This window comes from Numenius arquata, chromosome 19 (genome assembly GCF_964106895.1).
Source record: "Numenius arquata chromosome 19, bNumArq3.hap1.1, whole genome shotgun sequence".
NCBI classification, from domain to species: domain Eukaryota; kingdom Metazoa; phylum Chordata; class Aves; order Charadriiformes; family Scolopacidae; genus Numenius; species Numenius arquata.
This window is the reverse complement of record NC_133594.1, coordinates 2,035,257-2,057,210: the sequence shown is the minus strand read 5'-3', so window position 1 is coordinate 2,057,210 and position 21,954 is coordinate 2,035,257. Positions and strand designations below refer to the sequence as shown.

Here is a 21,954-nt window from a genome sequence, read left to right as displayed (position 1 = left end):
TCTCCAGAGAAGGAGACTCCACCACCTCTCTGGGCAGCCTCTTCCAGGGCTCTGCCACCCTCACAGGAAAGAAGTTCCTCCTCATGTTGAGATGGAACTTCCCATGTTCCAGTTTGTGCCCATTTCCTCTTGTCCTGTCACTGGGCACCACTGAAAAAAGCCCGGCCCCATCCTCCTGACACCCACCCTTGAAGTATTTATAGGCGTTGATCAGACCCCCCCTCAGTCTTCTGTTCTCCAGACTAAACAGACCCAAGTCCCTCAGCCTTTCCTCATCAGAGAGATGCTCCAGGCCCCCCATCATCTTTGTAGTCCTAAACCCCTGTTTCTCTTTCTGCATTTGGTGTCTTTAAAAGAGCGGGCTGTGGCCATTTAAGCAGTTATTTCAGCAAAGTCAGTGCCAGAGGAAAACAAAAACTGAGCTCCCCAAGCACAGATGGGGGTTCCCAGTGCTCAGCACCAGGCACCTGGCCGAATGAAGCCTTCAATATTTGTGGATTTCAATACTGCGCACTCCCACCAGAACAGCCAAATAACTTCCCTGGCTGACTATTAGATAAACCGCATAAGCAGAGGGCAGGAATTGCTCTACCTGCCATGAAGGCAACCAAAACAAGGTAAATTAGAGCACTGCCCTAGGGGAAAGAATAACTGCGTTACTCCAGAAAGCATCACGGACTCTATGAAAAATCCATGAGGCTAAAATTAGAATCCTACATACAGTCTTCTCCCCCAGCACACACACACTCTTATTAAGTGTGCAAAATGCAATCTGATTGACTGTGGAAGTGCCATCAATCCCCTATAAACAGGCACCAGCCTTCCAAATCTGCACGACTGGAGATTTGACAAAACAAAGATATGAAGTTTCCTGGTCCCAGAAGACGCACAGACCTGGAGGACCCGTCAGGGGTATGGGTTTGGTCTAAGAGGATTATGCACCCACTCTGCCCCGCCATAAACGACTGCACACATTGCAGGGCAAAGCAAAGTCCTACAGCTTCCAGCTCCAACCCCAACCATTGGTGATGCCACCGCTCAACGGGCCGAGTGTCGCAGTTCAGTGCCTAAAGGACACGCATCCAAGCGACAAAAGCCATTATGGCAACTGGCATCACATGACTGGCCAGCAAGAGTCTGCAGAGGCCAAGGAGAGCACGGGAAGAGAGATCATCTCCCTTCTCCTGCTCCGATGGCTTTGAGACACTGTGGCAATGCTGTCCTGAGCTGTCTTCTTTGGGGACAGATCATCTCCGTCCTCCTGCTGCCTTTTCTGGCAGCACTAATGCAAATTAATAAATGCTTTAGAACAGCACTGTTTTCTGCAGACTGAGCTCCTGTACAGCACAGGGATCCTGCAAGAAGCACCACGGCCAACCCACCGACTGCAGGAGCTTGTCACCCAAGGGTCTTACCTGACCATGGAACTAAAGAGACCCCCATGAAGAACTAGTTTCTGTGAGGAGCTACACTGCTCAGTAAGATGTGGTAACCCAAGCAAGCCAGTCTGGTTTTCACAACCAAAATCATCTGGCCTGGTAACTGGAAAAGAGGAGTTGCCATCCCAGGCTAAGGTACAGCTCCGCTTGCCATGATGCTCAGCCTCCAACTCGCTGTTCCATCACTGTGTTACAGGACATGTCTGCAAGTGATGATGAGGGGCCTAGAACATCTCTCTGATGAGGAAAGGCTGAGGGACTTGGGTCTGGTTAGTCTGGAGAAGACAAGACTGAGGGGGGATCTGATCAACGCCTATAAATACTTCAAGGGTGGGTGTCAGGAGGATGGGGCCAGGCTTTCTTCAGTGGTGCCCAGGGACAGGACAAGAGGAAATGGGTGCAAACTAGAACATAGGAAGCTCCATCTCAACATGAGGAGGAACTTCTTTCCTGTGAGGGTGGCAGAGCCCTGGAAGAGGCTGCCCAGAGAGGTGGTGGAGTCTCCTTCTCTGGAGACATTCAAACCCGCCCGGACACGTTCCTGTGCAACCTGCTCTGGGAGTTGGACTGGATGATCTCCAGAGGTCCCTTCCAACCCCATATCATATCATATCATATCATATCATATCATTCTGTGAAGTCTGGCCACCTTCAACAAGTCTTACCTACATGAAGTGCACACTTACAAGCATTGCTGAATAGACACTTTTCAATATATATTTACATTTTTGCTGAAATAGGCCTGTAGATGGGGATGGGAACACAAACTAGAGACAGCAGGAACCTCACAATGGAGAAATACTGAGTAAAACAGCCTACAGAAGCTCTTCAACAGCACCAGAGAGGTAAAGAAACACTTGTTCCTGACGTGACCTTTTCATCTCCCCTTTCCCATTATTAAAAAAAGGTTTCACTGCAAACCTGCTAAAACCTTTCTTTCAAACACACCTCGTGGCAACGAGTTCTCTTCTTGAAAATGCTGTTCAACAGCTTTTCTGCTCCTGTGCACTGCGAGTGCAAGGGAATAAAAACCTAAAATCGGTATTTCTCTAAAACTTTACAACTTGAGAGTATTCATTCCTTCAAAATAGAGCAAAACTATGTTTCCTGTATTCCTATGTATTTTCTGTTACGGTCTTCTGTCTCCCAGGTAGGTATCTGAAGTTGACACCAAGTTGAAAGAAACTTCAGTAAAGGTGTATCTCCCAGGAGCTGGCTACATTTTAGTAACACGAGGAATTTAAGACTCAAAAAATTATGCAGATACATTATCCCTGCGACTCCACATGGCAAAGAATAATCAGTAATATATTTAAATCACTTCTCTGAATTAACAGCTCATTGAGAGCGAGGAAGAGTTCCCAGCCCTCTCACCTCTCCCCAGGCTCAAGCAGACCCTCTGCAGAAGTTTCGGTCCCAATATCAAACACCGCCATTCAAAACTGGATTAAAATTCATAGAATCATAAAATGATTAGAGTTGGAAGGGACCTTAAAGATCAACCAGTTCCAACCCCCCTGCCCTGGGCTGGGACACCTCCCACTAGAGCAGGTTGCTCCAAGTCCCAATTCCCATGAAGAGAAGGGAATCTTGGGGAAGGAGGGGAGAAGCTCAGTCAGACGGGATGAGGACACCCCATCTCATTTTAGGTGTCTAAAAGACATCTCAAACTCCAGGGTTCCCCAAAGCCACCACCGCAACCAACGGAAAGAAGATGACAGCTCAGAAAGCAGAGTCTGACTTCAGACATCTATCTTTGGATAAACTAATCACAGCCTGGACAGGACTGTCACACGTAAGGAGAAATGAGCTGGACTGGTTCAGAATTAGAACGATAACTTCAAAAAAACCCCTAAATTAGGCAAAAAGAAACCCACCTCTGCTCTCCCAGCCCAGACTCCTGCAATGCTGGTTCCTCTCCACTGCCTTTGCCCTGTCAGGTTTCCAGCCCTTCCAGCAGAGCCAGACCTGGCTCCGGTCCTGCCCTGGAGCTGGGTCCAGCCTGGCAAAACCTCCCCCAGGCAGAGCCCAACACATGTGCTCCAGGCCCCGCCAGCCATCCCTGGCCACAGCCAGAGACCAAAGGGGATGAAGAGCCACCAGAAACTTTCCATACACAGGCAGCCAGAGGATCAGCTCAAAGCTCTGTATTACTCTGAGAAGGCTCTGAAAAAAAAAAATAAAGTCTTTAAAATATATTTTTTTTAAATTCAGATCTCACTGCTCAGGGAGACAAAATAAGAAAAATATGCATGCGTTACGAGCCCTTACGCCCCAGGCCAGAACGCAATCATCACTAGGGCTGAGGGGAAAAAAATTATTAAAAAAAAAAAATAAAAAATCCCACAAGCAAATGCACTATTATCTGATCTGGAAATTTTACACGTTTTTCTGAGCACCTTGGTGTTGAGCAATGGTAGAGGTGAGGCACCTCAGTGCCCACGTCTCGCACGGTATTTTCCATGCATTCCCAGTGCTCCCAGCAGAGCCACGAGGCTGCAGCCGCCGCGAGAGAAACACCAAACTCTGAACTAAGCAAAGAGAGCGCTTAAATGAAAAAGCTCACGATTCTGAAGTGCAGTAGAAGTACTGCATACATTTATATTTATGTATACGCACATTTCACAGATGTTTTACCTTAAGCACTTTGCAGATCATCTATAAAACACCACAGATAACACAGTCATTTATTCACTACCCAACTGTCCTGCTGGATAAACTTTTAAAAGAGAGAAAAGCAGCTGATTATAATCCTTGTGTTACAACAGTTCCCTCCCCCATTCCTCCTCAAAGTCAAAAAAAAAAAAAAGAAAATTGTGAAGCAGAGGGAAGCCCAGCTGACATGAAAAGGATGACAAGGAGATGGGGGCTGAAACCCCCACTTCGCACAGAGCAGGGAGAACCGGTGGCTGGAGCTCCCGTACCCACTGGAAGGGAAAGCACTACCTCTACCGCTCCAGCCTAAAAAGCAGAGCATTTTCAAGCCAAGAAATGAAAAGAATTAAGTGTTTCAGGCCAAAGTTCCTCTCTGAGGTGAGTTATTGATAGTCTTTTCTTCCCTCCACCCTTTTAAATCCATGAAGGCGGGTGATATCCGTCCAAGAGCCTGGGCCTGTATTTCCAAAACAGAAGTGCCGTTCCTCCCAGAGCACTGTCACCCTGCCGCAGTGTCACCGCTTCCCATCTCCCATCAGACACGTCAAGAGTCAAAGCAAGGAAAGAAAAGAAGAAAAGAAAAACCAAGAACAAGTTCTGCTGTGAACGCTCAACGATGAGACGACACAGGTCGGGTAAATGGGATTCAGCATCTCGCCGATGGGGCTGCCTGCGAATACCGGCGGAGACTCAAAGCCCTTTGTCATGGGATCGGGTCCATGGTGTCACAGCGATGGCCACGGGGCCCCGAGCCCATCTATGACCGAGGGACCCCCCTGCTCTGGGGCTGCCAGGCTCTGAGCACATTTCTGCTGCTGCAGCCTCCCCGGAGCAGGGCTCTTGCACACGGGGAACACCTGGGTGCACATCTGGGTGAATATCTGAGATACCTAAGCATCATTCTGCTCTGTCTGGTCTCCTGGCCGTCAGTCTCAGCAGGGGAGCCCAGTGCCAAGCATGGCAAGGCAAGGAGATTATTCTTTTTCTCCTTTTAAGGCAGCCATCTCTGCACCTGGGAATGTAAAGGTTGCAGCTGCAGCCCTTTCCTCGCTCATGGCAACTTCCTCTCTGCAATAAGAGGGGAAAAAAAAAAAAGAAACAAAAAAAAAATAGAGAAAAAGGCCCCTCCAGGAATTTAAAACCCCGACACTCTTTAAAAGCAGCGTGAATTTTATTTGAGAGCAAAGTGACTGTGTACGTCTCGCGCAGCATCGTTGCTCTTGTAAAACAGCTGCCGGGGGTGAAGTCTCGGAGACGCCGAGGCTAATGGAGAACTTCGTTACCAACTCCCCTTCCTGCTCCTTCGCGCTGCTGCCTCGGTGGAACTTTCCATCTCTGAGGCTGGGGAATGAGAAAAGGAGTGGTTTGCCTCGAAAGGTCAAGCGAGATGCAGCACGGAGTCAGGAGCTGTGTACATTAGGAGCAGAACTGAAATCACTTGCAATTCTTGCAAAGAAACCGCTTTTTAATTAGTTTCTCTCTGAGTCAGGCTAAAGACAACGTGGCCTAATAAAACACGAGAGCAACTTTTTTCCGCTCATCTCTTGCATCTCCCTGCCCCTTTCAAAGGGAAAGATGGACCTAAACTCACACCCACGTGTAAAACTGAACGGGAACCTTTCCCCACGAACAACAAAGCACAGTCTCACCCACAGCTTTTTTTCTGCCTGTACTGAGCAATTTTACACCGAAGGGGACACCGGGTCTAGCGAACAACTTACACAGGGCTTGACACAGGCTGGGACTCAACCCTAGAACTGGACATTAAATCACTTGCTGGAACACGCAAAGATCTCATTTCTACAGATGTTGTGTTTAAATTTATAGCTCAATTATTTCTCTTTACCAGTGCCAGGATGAAGCCAGAAGAGGACATCCCAGCTGGTCACAACAGTGCATTTCTGCAACACCTTCCACTTGAGGAACAAAGAACAAAACACCACAACTGCCCACCCAAGGACCCCCTACCTTCAGGGTGCTCCCCGAGAGCACCCACCCAGCTCCCTGCCCCACAGCTCATCCCCTGGGGCAGCAGCCACTGAGCTGTCACAAGTGACAGGCTGACACACCGAGGACAACCAAGAAAGGGGATGCAGTGCCTCGAAACAGGAGATCATGAACTGGGGCAGCTCAGCTACTGCCCCACTCGAGTATGAGCCTTTCGTGCAACAGGAGATCTGCGTGGAGATCTCCAACACGATGACCTTCACCAGTGGCGGGGCCAGAGAGCAAGAGAGCAGTCGCAGGCACTACTGCGATGGTGACAATGCGCCTTGCTGGGGGGACAGACCCCTAAATCTCATTCAAGGCTGCGAACTACCTGAATTTCCTGGCTCATCTTGGCCATAAAGAAAGCATAAGTCTGTACATAGAGGTGTAAGTCATAAAAGAACCATCAGAGAGGCAGCAGTGGAGCTATGGTACATGCTAACAGGGTTCAAATGGGAATCTGACACTGACCCTCAGTACCCTGCTGAGTCAAGGGGGAGTGAAAGGAGGGGAAAGAGAAGAAACTTCTCTTCTGCCCAGAGAAGCTGTGGCTGCCCCATCCCTGGAGGGGTTCAAGGCCAGGCTGGACAGGGCTTGGAGCAACCTGGTGTGGTGGGAGGTGTCCCTGCCCAGGGCAGGGGGTGGGACTGGATGATCTTTAAGGTCCTTTCCAACCTGAACTATTCTATGAAAACACAGTAATTCACACTGAGTCTTTAGCCCAAGCAGCACCTTTGGACATGCAAAGTTCAAGCCTCTGAAAGTTTTGACTATAGATCCCAGGTTCAATATTCACAGATCACCTGCCAAGGGGATTTTCCCAAAGGAAACAAAATCCAGAACAGATCCATCCTACGTTACAGGCCGTGGCTCCCATCACACACAGGACCAGTTCCCTGCAGCAGCTCAGCCTAAACTAGAACCCAGAAGCACCAGCAGACTTGTGCGGATTCCCACTCCCACACATCATGGAATGGTTTCGGTTGGAAGGGACCTTTAAAGGCCATCTACTCCAACCCCCCTGCGATGAGAAGGGACATCTTCAACTAGATCAGGTTGTTCAGAGCCCCATCCAACCTGACCTTGAACCCCTCCAGGGATGGGGCAGCCACAGCTTCTCTGGGCAACCTGGGCCAGGGTCTCACCACCCTCACAGCAAAGAAGTTCTTCCCCACATCTCATCTCAATCTCCTCTCTTTCAGTGTCAAACCCTTCCCCCTTGTCCTATGGCTCCCCTCCCTTATCAACAGTCCCTCCCCAGCTTTCCTGGAGCCCCTTTAGGGACTGGAAGGGGCTCTAAGGTCTCCCCGGAGCCTTCTCTTCTCCAGGCTGAACCCCCCCAACTCTCTCAGCCTGTCCTCACAGCAGAGGGGCTCCAGCCCTTGCAGCATTTTTGTGACCCTCCTCTGGCCCCGTTCCAACACGTCCATGTCCCTCTGACATTGGTGGCCCCAGAGCTGGAGGTACCACCGGGGCGGGGTGTCTCCCCAGGGTGGAGCAGAGGGACAGAATCCCCCCCCTTGCCCTGCTGGCCACGCTGCTGGGGACACTACCCAGGGTGCAGGGGGCTTTCTGATCTGTGAACACACATTGCCGGTTCATGTTGAGCTTCTCATCCGCCAGCAACCCCAAGTCCTTCTCAGCAGGGCTGCTCTCCATCCCTTCATCCCCAGCCTGTGCTGGTACCAGGGATTGTCGTGACCCAGGTGCAGGACCTTGCACTTGGCTTTGTTGAACCTCATGAGGTTCACACAGTTCCACCTCTCCAGCCTGCCCAGATCCCTCTGGATGGCATCCCATCTCCCAGGCATGTCACCCCACCACTCAGTTAGGTGTCATCCTCAGACTTGCTGAGGGTGCACTCAATCTCACTGTCTGCGTCAGTGATGAAGACACTGAGCAGCGCTGGTCCCATTCTCCTTGCTAAAGGAAAATGACTGTTCAAGTTAAGAGAGAAATCTCAAACTTCAGGGTGCTTTTCCAGCCCACGCATCCCAGCTCCATACGGTTCCACCCATCCCCGAGTCCGGAAACCGGGCTCAAAGAAACTATTTCATGCCCTCTTGCAAGTCTGCTGTAATGATTCCATGTTCACGCAACACTCAAAAATGTGAATTCTTTGCCAACACTAAACACTGTTATTAACAGAATTTAGGGACATTAAGTAATCGAACTCCTGTGACAATCCCAGCTGGGTAACGAAGGTCAGTGAAGAACACCACATACACAACAACAACCATGCAAACCATTGTGTTTTACACACATGGTACGCTTGGGAAGAGAAGGAGACAATCTGAACAAGAACGGAGAGTATGCAGTTCACATCTTGGGACCCTTCCTTCCCCAGTGACGGAACTGGACAATGAGCTGAAGTGGGTGGAACACGAAGCCTCGAGACTGCTCCTGCACAGGAAGGGTTCTCAGCTTCCTTTTGACACACAGCATTTGCTTTAAGTCAAAATCGGTCAAGACACACAAGGCGCAGAAACACCTCTCTTCCCACCCTCCTCCTGGATTTTTACCTCCACAGACTCCTGACACTTACCTTAAGATCAAGCAAGAGTTAAATAAGCCAGCTTTACACTCCCGAGCCAAGCAAGGCGAGGGATCAAAGGGAGTCTCCTCCCAGAGCAAGGCGACCTCACACCGACATCTCAGGCTTCATCTCTGCTCTGCTCAGACCAGAGGTGCACACGCCGCCGGTGTCAGCACCAGCACTCACGTGCTCCCAGTTAATATGCAAGCGTCTGATGCAGCATTCAATATTTTGCCTGTTCTGAGCTTTACTTTCTAACCAGAGCACCTCGACAAAACATTATGCCGGGCAGAAGAGAAAGAAAAAGCAATGCTCTACTCGCACACATCTGAATTAAGTCCAAAATTTTGTTTCTAGCTAAAACTAGGTATTTTGATGGAGTCAATTCAGCGCTTTTCTAATGCGCTATTATGGAAAGGAGAACAAAACCACACCAAATCCCTGCAGAGCTATGAGAAGTAACTAGTCAAGGAATAATAAAGCCATGGAAAGAAAAGGGGGAAGGTGGGAAGATAAAGGGTGGTGGTTGTTTTTTTTTTTTTCCCCTAATCCCACCGACACATTTATTAAGCCTTCAGATTTGTGTGCGTGCGACTCACAGGCAACCACGCAGGGAAGACTTCGTCAAAATAACATGTGCGCCGTGTCCTGCAAAGTAAAAGCCAGAAGGATCAAGGCAGAAGCCACGAAGCATCCCACAAGGGCAGGGGGTGCAGAGTGTCTAACCCCACCAGCCACCGGTGCCTGTTTTGTAACAACAGAGAAACTCGCAGGAAAACAGAAAGTTCACTTTAATAGAGGGAGGAAAAGGGCTCGGTCATCGAGCGGTGGGGATCAGAGTTCAGTTAAAACCAGGCATGGGGAGGTGGTTCAAAGTAACTCCTCTGCACTTCACGGCCACACCAAAGCAGAAGTGAAAATGAGGTATCGTTCTGGAGGTGGGTGGCGATGGAGGGACTGAAAAGCAAATTTGCATCTTGTGGGGAAGAGCCCTGCTCAGAATAAACACAGGAGAATGGAGCCACTCTGTTCGTGGGAGCACACCCGAGATCCTTGGGGGACAAAGGACATCTCCAGGCCCCCAGTTTTGTTCCCATCACGTGCCGACCTCACGAGCAAGGGCTGGCCCTCGATCGAAGCAGGTGCTCACCTTCCTCCTTGTTGTTGGTGATATCTTTCAGCAGCTCAGTCTTCATGCAGGCGTCTTTCCTTGTCTCTCCCTTACTCAGCACTGTTCGCTGCAGGGGAGGGGGGAGAGAAGGGACAGGGGAGGGAAAAAAAAGATCACGGTTTAGCTCAACGTTCACAGACACAGTGCATTTAAAACGAGACAATCATGGACACATCCTGTTTACATCAGGGGCAAACCTCACTCTGCAAAATAAGGCTGCCAGGAAACTGCCACCACGGCACAGGTCAAAGATAAAAACCGTCATGGCTCGTCCCAGCTGAGGGCCCGTCCCGCAGAAGAAGTGGAGGGACTTCGAGCTGAGACCTCACACATCTTTGGTTAGGGTGCAGCCAGTCTTTCCCAGCATAACATGCTCGGGAATCCAGCTGAGTACGTCTGGACAGGCACGGATTAAAATGGTCACGAAAGGCATCTCAAGGAGGTGACCCTTATTCCCCCCAAACTACTTAGGTTTTGGGTGGGGGGAGGCAGATCAAACTTCTCATTACACATCATTCACCAACATTTACAGCCCAAGGGTGCTTTTGGTGGGTTTGGTTTTTTTGCAGCTCATTCAAATGTAACTTACAAAATGCAAACCACCAGTGAGCAACAGCCAACTCCTCATTCATAACACCCATGTTTATTAATGTTAATGAGCTCTATTTTTAATTCTATAGAAAGTAATTTTTCTTTTTTTCCCCCCTCAGTTTTTTTTTTTTGAAGGGAAGGGAACACCTGCTCATCTCCTGCCTTTCACATGCCTGGAGTCACGGTGCTAGATCAGGTTTGCAGCCTTAGTACCATCCCTTTCTCTTTTCTTTTTTAAGTGGCAAGACACACACAAAAAGAAAAAAAAAAAAAGCTACCAAAACAAAAGGAAAAAGGTATAAAAACCCCCAAATACACAAAGAGATGGGGTCCTTTCACACAGCTCTGTGTTTAAGGGGAGAAGCTGGTCTGAGAGGGAAAGATGGTGATGGCCTTGCGTGATGGGGGAGGCGGCGATGTCCCCCTCGGCCGGGTGAAGGGCTCACCTCGCTGCCTGCGACGCGGGGGGAGAATAAGCCCCGGGTCAGGCCAACTGGTGCAGGCCAGCACGGAGAGCAGATGGTGCCCACAGCCATGCAAATCACGAGGTTTAAAGTGCACTGAGTGATAAAGAAAGAAAAAAACCACCCCAACCTGCCCATATCCCATAGAGCAACAGAAAAGAGGTAAGAGGCACAGACGAAGCCTGGTGTATCAGCCCCAAAATCATTCCCCACCAGCAGCTCACCCCTCCCCACACCGGTTTCTGTCTGAAGCTGGTGGGAGAGATGAGCCTTGGTGTTGCTATTGCTATTACCAGCCACCCTCTCATCTTTGTTTTTGAGTGGACTCAGCTGCAACAGCAGTTATCGCAGTGTGGGGTCTTCCTTCCTTCCTTCCCCCCGATCTCAGCAGCCCCCCCAACACGTGCAGACCAGGGAGGGCTCATCCAGCACTGGGTCCCTGCCCCTGGGCCACCGCAGCGCCCGCGGGACCACCCTGCCCTGCACCCGCATGCCACCATCTGCAAAGCAAGACACAGCTGATGGGAAAGAGGAAACTCGAAGGGAAAGCCTCCACCACCTGCCTGCATGGAGCTCAGGGCACCTTCAAGGATTGCTCCTCCAGTGAGGAGGAGGAGGAGGAAGGTGGCTGTGGGTGGTTGCCTGTCCCCGAGTTCCAGTAAACACCAAACATGGCCAGGTCTAGATGCTCTCAGCAAGAAGGAACCTGTGCCCCAAGCGCATCACCTTCAGATTGTGAGAGACACACCAAAAAGCGAGCCGTGAGCATCTGAAACCTCAGCTCAGCCAACCGATGAGACAGCCTGGACCAGAACATCCCCCCAGCAGACACTGGCCAACAGCTTCCATCAAGAAAAGATCATAAAAGCACAGCCCAAAATTTTAACATCGATCAGCTTTTTTTTTATGTATTTATTTGCTAAGCCAATAATATATATATCTTTGCTGCAAACATCTGCTTTTAAGCCCTACCTCTGCTCTACCCGGACTTCTTGTAAACCAGTAATAACTTCATTTTCCTCACGGACTTACCCTGCTGCAAGACTAACGCAAAGAGAACTGCAGAGAGCAGGGGCTCCCGGGCCCTCGCCACAGACACCGGCAGCAGATAAAGAGCCTCTGTCTAACAGGGACCAGCTTGTTCTCCCAACCTTTGTTGCAACAAGGAAAAATCTTGGTATTCCTGCTATTAAACTGACTCATACCGGAAGCCCCAGGATTTTCAGCAGGTCATTTTTACCCATTCGATCCGTAGGGTTTTTTTTTATTTTATAAGCAGCAAACCCACTCCACAAATCACCCACGCTCTCCCTTCCGCAGAGGTGTTGCTGCAGCTGAAGAAAAAGCCACGGCAGGAACCCTGGAGTCAATCAGACCTTGGCAGCTAACGACCACCCTCCCTCCTCACTGCAATTACCAGGAGCTCGGGGCTGCCCCGGGTCCTGGCCAGCGGCAGAAACTCTCCAAGTAGATTTTCCAACACCAAGAGAGGCCAGAGAGAAATTACAGCTTTTTCCCTGAGAGAGTAAAAAAGCTTGGTGCCAAGGCAAGGTGGCACCTGACGGGCTCTCTTGGTCCCTTATCCGAGACACGTCGCTCGCCAGCAGCTTTACGACTTCTATGCCTTGCTGTGAAACAAACAAAACTCAGCATCAAGGTAGAAAATAAAATCATAATAATAATACAAAGAGCCAACTGTAAATTTGGAAGCATTTGGATCAAAAGGAAGCTACAGGAAGCGCTCGAAGCCTCTTCCCCCCAGGCTAGTGTTCTCCCCTTGATGCTCCATCACCACCCAGCACCAAGGGGCACCCACCAGGCACCCCCCCGCAGCCCATTCATTCCCACCAGCCCACGGCTCCACCCAGCCAACTTCACCCCAAGTGTCAATACCTCCATTTTTTATTTTTTTTTTCGTCTGTGTGTGTGTGTGTGTGTGTGTGTGTGTGTGTGTTGGGTTTTGGGTATTTCCCCCCCCCCCCCGCCCTCCCTTAAATTCAGAGCAAACTTCCCTTTCTGCTCACACTCCCCATGCCCAAGCCGTCGGCCGCGGATTGGCAGGGAAATCCTATACCCACCCTCCCCGCCGAGAAATGTCTGCTCTTGCAGCAGTCCCAACAAAAGCCAACTGCCAAGCACGGGCTGCTTCACAATAAAAGTCTCACTCTCGCCATTATTTTTTCCTTTTTCTTTTTTTTTTTTCCCCTCCTTCCCCCCTTTCCCGCAGCCGTTCATTCCCTCGCCGACCCCAGACTGATTATTAACCTTCCATGGACGGGGAGCCTCCATAAAGAGTACACGCCACCAGTCATGAAGCGTTATCCCCCTCCCCAACCCTTTTATTTTTACGTTTCAAGAGGAAGGAAAAATTATTGCATCTGAAGAAAGACTGGTTTAAGTCCTTGAAAGGGCTTGGAAAGCCATGAGGATCCAAGCAGAGGAGCTACTGCTGGTTTAGTTTTTCCTCTCCACCTCTGTTTACAAGAAAATAGGCTTCCTCTCCTCCGCGAGGTCTTTGGAGGGGATGGAAGATGGGTCAGACCGGCCAAGGAAAGGCTCTGCAGCATTTCCAAACAGATGATGACTAGAAACTACAGTGGTGCCTTTAAAATAAAAAAAATAAAAAAAAAAAAGCCCACAAAAAAAAAAAAAAAAAAAAGAGAGAAAAAGAGCAAAGCTGGGAAGCACGGAAAGAGCTTTCTCAGCCTCCTCCTGGCGTTTTCATCAGCCCATCCGGCTGCCCTGCACGAAGGTCCACACAGGTTTTATAGGTAAAGACAACACACGCACAGCAAAACTCCAACCCGTCGCAGCTTACCAAGCCCAAGAGAGCAGTGAGTTCCATCATGGCCCAGAGCAGGACGGAGCGGAGGTTGATGTGTTAAGATGTCTACCTTCACCACGGGCTTTTTTTTTTTTTTTTTTACTTTCTCTTAGACATCAACCGTGTAGAACCTGAGGCTCTGCAGCAGCGTTAGTCTGATCGGAGCCCTGCAGCTGGAGCAGGTCGATATGAAGGAGGGCTGGGCACAGGAGGACCCCTCTGAACCTCTCCTCGCTCCCACCCAGGGCAGTGGGGGCACCAACACCTCCGCCCAAGACCCGGTGGGACAGGCAGGACCGACCCAGATGGGAGGTGGACACCAAGCCCCTGGAGGTGGACATCACCAGGCAGGGCTCCTCACGAGGGGCTGGGGCATGTGTCCCAACACCAGCTCCCCAGGATGTCACCTCCCATGGCGAGGCACAGGATCTGCAATCCATACTGTAGCAAGGCAGAGCTCTCAATAAATGATGCAACACCAGCAGCAGCAGATTCTCACTCACTCATTTTTTTCCTCCCTTTTTGTCCTAAAAAAATAATAAATAACACAACCCAAGCTAGCTTGCTCATCATAACCTTTGCCTCAAAGAGAAGACAAACATTTTCTACTTTAATTATATAGGAAGCAGTGATTAAAGAAATGCTTGTAGAAAGAGAATGTTTCTTTTGTAGGCACGTGAAGGCTGCTCATTTCAGATCTCAGGGCTGCTCAGGTTCTGCCGTGCACGGGCAAGGTCTGGGATCACCACTCGTGGGGACGGTGACCACGGGCCCGTCATTAGAAGCAGCAGCATTTGATCTGGAGAAGGAAGGACACGTAACCACCAGCGTACCTGGCCTACAAAGCACTCACCGGTCTCAAAGCTCCTTTTTCTTAGGGTTAAGGCCACTTCCTTATAAGCCGCCTGCAATCATGTGAACATGGAATTTTATCTGCAGCTCACAACAAGCACTGCCCTCAGCCTGAAGTTTGTCCCCAAATCAAATTCTTCGCAATTCTTTTGTCTCCTTGAATGCCTTTCATCCAGACTCTTCCTAAGAGAAAAGAAACACTTCCTTCTCTACCCCCATGTCCTCTCTCCTATTCCAGCCGCACAAATCAGCTCCCGAAACAGGGGGAAGGGTAGAAATGAGGCGCAAGTCCCTGCACGCAAGAGCCGGGAACAAGGAGACACGTGCATGAAACACAACAGGACTGAAAGTGACTTCTCACGAGCCAACGCGGTCCACGATGGCGCACAGGCTTCCGGCAAGGGGGGTTCGCAGAGCCCGTGACCCCCTGTGAAGGGGAGATGGATATACGCCTCCTCACCGCTTCCACGCCGGGAAGCGTTGTACCCACCTCGCTGTGTCCCAGTGGAGTTAAAGCCAGTGAGACTTGGATGTGCAGGCAAGTGTGAATCCAGAGCAGACAAAGGCATCTCCTCCTTCCCCGGGCCGAGGGTAGCAAGGAGTACAGCCACCCCCTGCCTTCCCCGTGTGCCCGGGAGTGGACAGGAGGGGGGGGGGGGGGGGGCGGAGAAAACCCCAAAATGGAGACCAAGATTCATCACTACCTCTAGCAAAAGCAAACCAACCACTTCAGAAACAGCCGGGTCCCCCCCAGGAAGGCTCAGCCAGGACAAAACCGTAGCACCAAGAAGAGCCTGGAGCAAGCAGGCTGCAGGGGGAAGGCAGCACTCGCCCCCGTCGATGGGGCTCAGGCACCTCTTCCTCCTCCACACTCCTCTTCCTCCCACCCCCAAAAGCACCGCGACCGGCGGAGCAGCCCCCTTCTCCCTTGCCCATCCCCAGGAGGGCTCCTCAGGGTGGCAAAAGCCCCCCACTGTGGGCTTCCCTGAGGAGCTGGAGGACCTCACTGGGCTGCCCACCACCACCTCCAGCTGGGCCACCTCCAGCCATCCAGCGAGCCGGGAACGCGGAGAGGGGAAAGGGAGGGGAAGAAAACAATTAAACAAACAGCCAACAACAACAACAAAACAAAACCAAAAAAAAAAACCCAAAAAAAAAAAAAAGAGAAGACAAAAAAATAACACTAATCATAAAACTTGCACCCTCGGGCCTGTCCCTCTAATAACTACAGCAGAACCTCACCAAGGCTTTACTCTCCTGCAGGGTGAGAGAGCGACACCGGGCTGGCCCAGCACCCCGAGTGCTGGAGGTGGGAGATCCTCACCCCCTCTCCTCCATGGCCTACGGGCTTCGGCCCCGGCCTGGGGCCTGGTGTTTCTGCTCTGTCATTAAAGAGTGGAGCCTGGTCTTTTTTTCCCCCCTTCAATCCCAAGAATTGCAGGGAATTAGATCATCTTTCTGGGCTCACCTCCCCCTACAGGCAGCTCCCGAGCATGCTCAGCTCGGCCTGGCGCTGCCATTTCATAACGGCATTGTTTACAGACACAGCCTGACCTGCCATTTTTTGACAGGAGGAGAGGGGAGAGGAGAGGAGCGGGGCCTTCCTCGCCTCCCGCCTTCGCCGCCCCCCCAGCCCCTCGCCATAACAAAAAATAAATAAACCCCCCCTTCCCAGGGGGGAAATGGCAAAAGCGAGGAAAGCAGCAGGCTGTGGCTTTGTGGTGGTGGTTTTGTTGGTTTTCTTCTTGTTTTTTCTTCTTCTTTTCCCCCTCCTTGATTTGGGTCAAAATCCACCTGTTTTTGGAAGGGGAGGTGAACCCCTCTGGGGGCCGGGGGGAGCGGGGAGGAGAGGTCTGGCAGAGCCCAATGTGAAATGCCAGCCATGATTTTTAGCTCCTTCAAAACACAACCGTGCTTCGATGTCACCTAAAAAAAAAAATAAAATCTAATACCCGGCCCAGTCTGCCATCCTCCGTCAAGCCTTCCTCTGGGAGAGAGAGCCTTGGAAAGATGGTATTTCCCTTGAATAAACAAGTTGGCTTAGACCCAGCACATACAGTTTTCTCCTTTAAATGCAAACCAGAGTATTTTTGCAGGCAGACAGGAAAATGAGGAGAGGAGGAGGGGAAAAAGTTCCTCATTTAACACCAAGAGCTCCATGAAAAGCCTTTGCGAGGTGGCTCCGAGCCCCTCCGTGTCCCGGTCCTCTCCCCGTCCGCGCTGATCATACTTCACAGGTGAAAGCAGCTCTGACTTATGACGGAGAGAAAATGCCAGAAGAGCTGGAGGTTTCCTCATCCTTGGAACAAGGACAAGTTGTGAGAAGCTTCCTTTGCGAGAGGCACTGCGCTGCTCCGACACGGCATGGCAGCCTTGCAGGGAAGGCACCTCAGATCTTCTTAACCCCCACCACATCCACCAGCCTTCCCCCTCCTCATGGGGACCAAAGGAAGAAGATAAATAAATTACCTGCTTTGGGGGAAGCAAGCTGTTACGTTGGATCCCAGAATATTCTTTTAAAAAGCTTGCTCTACATCTTTGCCCCACTCTGATCTTTTTTCTTTTTTTTTTTTTTTTTCCTCTTTTTTAAGGACACTTTCCAATTAGCTTGTACAGTGTGTGAGCTTCGCTCCGGCTGCTTTCCCGACTGTAAATCCTGGCAGGCAGCGCTGCCCGGCCTCCTCCTCCTCCTCTGCCCCCCTCCAGGACCAACGCCACCGTACAGCAACGCCAGACATTTCCTCCTCCACCCAAGCGACCAAGGAGCTCGCGCAGCCACGGGGAGGGACGGATCCCACAGGACCAAGGGAATCACCAGGGGACATCAGGGTCTCCCTCCGCGAAGAGGGATTTGGTGTCAAAACTCTGTGTTCACAGGAGTCCAAAATATCTGGCTGGAAATGGTCGTTAAGGGTTATAAATTCCAGATTCATTTCCAACTCACTGGCATTACATGTCGCTGCAGGAACATATGGTCCTCCGTGCCTCGGGAGCGGGGAGCGCGCTGCCGGAGCCCCCAGCCTTTCGGCTACGCCAAAAGCAAGGTGGCCATTCCTCGACAGGGAGCGGGAAGGGGAGAAGGAAAAACTTCAGGGAAAAGCAGCAAAAGGACAACAAAGAGGAGCAGCAGGAATCAGTCCCCCAAAACAGCTGGCCAGGAGGGCGAAGCTCCTTAAAACTCCTTGTTTACCTGAATAAAACAGCTCCCCGCCATTGCATGAGATGCACGTGGTCCTCTTTCCTGAGGAGGCGGCACCGCGTGGGAGAGGTCAGGGAAAACGGGCTCCATTGTGGGGAGAGGGAGCCCCGGGACAATGGCCACAGCCCCAGCCCAAGCCCCCAGGTCCAGGACCTGATCCTGCCCACCCGCACCTCTCCTTCCAGGCCCAGGGGTGGTCTGCTGAGGGTACCATCAGCAGAAAATATGTCCCACATGTGCTGCAGAGCCCAGTTCTGTCCAAACGCCTTCTTGGGAAGAGGAGAAGAGCTTGTGCTGGCACTTAAAAATCAGTTAAATACGCGAAGAGGAAAAAAAACAAGACCCCAAGGCCCCATTTTGAGGCTCTTAACCCTTGCTGGAAAGCAGCACGAAGCCCAGACCTCGGGTTTCTTTCTTCCCTCCAAAGTAGGTCAGGCTTCTCAGCGTCTCTCTGCAGATGCTTTCAACGGGCACGAGCCGGCAGGGATGGAGCATGGGGTTGTTTTCAGCCGGCTGTCACAACGGTGTCACCACCACACAGGAGCACACGTTGCACACCTCAGCGTTTTTTTGGGCTGCTTGTTTTCTCTGCCTTCATCAAACCCAAAGCACACTTTTTTTTTTCCCCTGGATGGGAGCCGATCAGGCAGCACGTCAAGGCCTCTGCTCTTCACTCTTAAATCTCATTTCTCTCCCCACGACTTCTTCTGATGCCTTTTCCTTTAGCACACATCTTCTAGATGACGAATAATGAACATATTTATAGTCCCGTGGAGACACGACAGATATTTTGATCAGGTATCGCAGACAGTCCTGTAAACTCTCTAATCTTTTAAATGCCATCTTCACGTCTCAATCCTTGATTGAAAATGCAATATCGTGTCCGCACTGCCGTTTCAGGGGTCTCCCTCGAGTCCAGCAAGCTCAGGCCAGTGTCCTCCCCGCTGGCAGGGGTGCCCGGACCACCCCCCATGGCCATGGGACCTTCAATGTCCACCCCAAGTCCCATCAAGCCAACAGAGCTGTCTGCATGTAACACAAATGACAGCAAAAAACCCAACCCCAACCACCCAAGAGCAACGCAGGGCCAGGGGTCTGAATTTTAGGCAACTTTTAAAATAAGCTGCAGACATGGGCCTCCTGCCATGAAATCTACCACGGATGTTTCCTTTTAATCAGTTGTTCCCTTGGATTGCAAGCTACTATTAAAAAAAAAAAAAAAAAAAGAAAGAGAAGAGAGAGGGGAGGAAGCCACCCCAAAATGAAAAGGACTGTTTCCTCCTGGTAAAATAATGTTTGCTCTTGCCTGCACGCAAAGCAGCCAGCTGTAGGCTCGTCTGATGCAAGCTGGATGCAGAGGCTGTCAAAAGAGACCTGGGGAGGAGGTGCCATGTGGCCACAGGCCCTCTCCTCCCCTCGGGAAGCTCAGTCTTCGAGCAGCTCGCACACCCCAGGCTTTGCTCCTCTTGCTTACAGGAGCTGCAAGCGGGGAGGGCTCCTGGGAGAATCAAATTTTCCAGAAACTTCACGCTTTAAAAAAATCTTTAAAAAGCACCCCAAAAAAACCCCAAACAAATGAAAAAAAACCCCTAAATCCAACCCCCAAACAAGCCTCCCCATCCCAGAAGACACATAAAAGATCACCCGGACGCAAGGAGACAAAGCCCGAGCTCTCCCGGAGCCCGGCGAGGTCGGATGCAGAAGTACCTGCAAAGCCCATGGCACGGCGCAAGGCAAGGACCATCCCAGCACAGTCGGAGCCCGGCCAGCCTCCTCCAGCCTGCTCCCAGCCCACCCACGGGGCAGGAAAATAAATGTACAGAGAGGCAAATAAATAAATAAATAACCCCCAGCCATGATTCCCCGAACTGCCTTCCTCCTCCTCCTCCTCTGCGAGGCTGCTCCTTCCCAGGGCCGGCGGGGAGCTGGGCACGGGAGGTGGACCCCGCTGTACCTGTGGACATCTGTTGTCTTCTTCTGGTGAAGACTCAAAGAGTTGCATATTCCAGATCCTCATGAGCAGTGATTCAGTTTCTGCTCATGTGATAAAAGCTCCCTCTACAGAGTGAGCATGCCCAGAGGAGACCATTTCACTGCTCCCTCCAAGCCGCAGCCATTTCACAGAGAACCTGCCGGCTCCAGGGGCCTCCATTGGAGCGCGATTATCCCGGGCATCCCGGGGACGCACCGGTAACGCGGATCATCTGTCAACTCTCTGACAGGGTGCCAAGGCCTCAAAAGTGAGCGCTGGCCTGAAATAAAATAAAATATTAAACAAAAAAAAAGCCTTTTAAACCCTAGAGCGAGGTGTTCTGTCTCGGTGGCCTTCAAGGGTAGCCCTTGCCCGCAGGAGGAGGAGAGGTGGAGGGACAGGGAGGGACGCTGCGTGGCTCGGGGATGCTCCCGGGATGATTATGTCCAGCTTAACGAGGCACCCGAGCTCCGGGATGAGGGCAGACGGTTAAACTGGTTCAGCGTGCAGCCTCCAACGCTGCGAGCGCATCCGAGATCCAATCTGCTGAGCTGGAGGGGAGCTGGTTTTCACTCTGGGGATTAATAAGACAACCTGACCCGGTACAGCCAACCCTAAAAGGGACAAACAGGGTCATTAAGAAGACGGGAGGGTAAAACGTAATGAGGGGGGAGATCCCTAATGAAGGGACAGAGCACTGCGAGGTGCGGGAGCTCTGAGCTCAGCCCATGTCAAACCATAGGATGCAGCTGGCCCAGCAGCAAGATAAAAGAAGAAATTTAACTTCAAAATAAAAGTAGTTCGTCTCTGTTCCACTTAACAATTAAGCATACACTCTTGGCAACCTTCAGTTCTGCTCAAGCTCCCAGTAAAGCTGCCGGAGCCAGTGGCAGGAACATCTGTAAGCAGAGATGGGCTGGAGAGGGCTGGGGCGCCGGAGCGGCACTGGTGGGAGGCAGGGGCTGGGGGTCGCACCCCAGAACCTCCCACCGGGAAGGGGGAGGGCGACCACGTCCCCCAGGGAAGAGACCAGAAGGAAGAGGAAACTCAAGAAATGGCCTGTGGCACCACCCGCTTCTCCTTGGCTGAAGGAAAAACAGTTTTCCAAAACATCAAGAGCACAGAAGAAATTAAAAAAAAAAAAAAAATAATGAAGACTAGCTGCGTGTAATGTCTTACGGTGGGCCGGGGCAGGGGGGGACAAGGAGCAGCCTGCACTGTAGGGAGGAGAAAAAGCCATCGAAATTCCTAGTGAGGTTTTGAGGAGCCCGAGGATTTCGTGTGCCTTGCCCCAAAGGCGGGGGTGAAAATCCAGGTCTGTCCCCGTCCCCTCTGCCCGGCGCCACGGGAGCCTCTCCTGCCAGTGCTCCATCGCAGCCTGCAAACATCAACACGCCACGTCTCCTCCAGCCCAAGCAGCTCCTTCACCGCCCTGCGCCGGCACATTTGCAAAGCGGCACTAGTTAAAGCAAGAGGCTGCCTGGGCTCCGAGGACGCGGCGTTTCTCTCCACGCTCTGGAGAAGGTTCGGTACTAAACAGTTAAAACACAGGAGGCTAAATCGAGACGACTGAAATTCGTGGGGAAGGAAGATTTGAGGTGACAGCATAAAGCAAGGATCTCTCCTTCACCCACTGGGTTTTTGTTTGATGTAAATCTTAAGTTTTAATATAGACAAAATGAGATTTTCTATCAGTGGCGGAGAGGTGTAGAGGTAACTCGTTTCAGACCAACGTGAAAATCCCCAAACAAAAGCAACAAAACCCGACTAGGCAGACCGAAGCCGTGTCACCCACCGCATCAAAAGATTACTGCAGTTCAAACCAAAGAGGGCTTTAAAACAGTTGACGCGTTGCCCTTCCTTGCAGCGTGAAATTACCAAGCTTTCATTAAAAACCTAGAAATAGAAACAACGATACCAGGCAAAGGCGGTGGCAATGAGCTACCGCAGCCAACATCCCCTTCCAGGGGAAGAATAAGGAGGGGGAACCGCGCCAGAGCCTCGGCCTTCGGCACCGGCACCAGGGCAGCGCTTCCCACTGCATCTCAGCACTAGATATGGTTTTTACTGCCGAGGTTAAATGTACGCTGACAGCAGAAGCTACCAGAGACACTTCTCATGTCACACGACCATCCTTGAAAGCACGAAACACTGTTTAAAAAAGATAAAATGTAATAAAAAGCCAGGCTGATGAGGGTATTGCAGATGCTTCAACCACCACCTGGAGCAAAGCGATGGATCGGCGTCCTACCAGCATCTCTG

General features: G+C 51.1%; 1 protein-coding gene across 1 annotated transcript in view; it reads right to left on the bottom strand.

Annotated features, from left to right (window-relative positions):
- Positions 1-19,737, bottom strand: part of EHMT1 (euchromatic histone lysine methyltransferase 1) — a 76,699-nt gene extending 56,962 nt beyond the window's left edge. Inside the window, exons 1-2 of the mRNA XM_074161350.1 lie at positions 19,675-19,737; positions 9,770-9,857 (exon numbers count right to left, since the gene is read on the bottom strand). Of these exons, the coding sequence (XP_074017451.1) occupies positions 9,770-9,857; positions 19,675-19,737 (151 nt within the window). The remainder of the gene's footprint in view (positions 1-9,769; positions 9,858-19,674) is intronic.
- Positions 19,738-21,954: the final 2,217 nt, after the last annotated feature.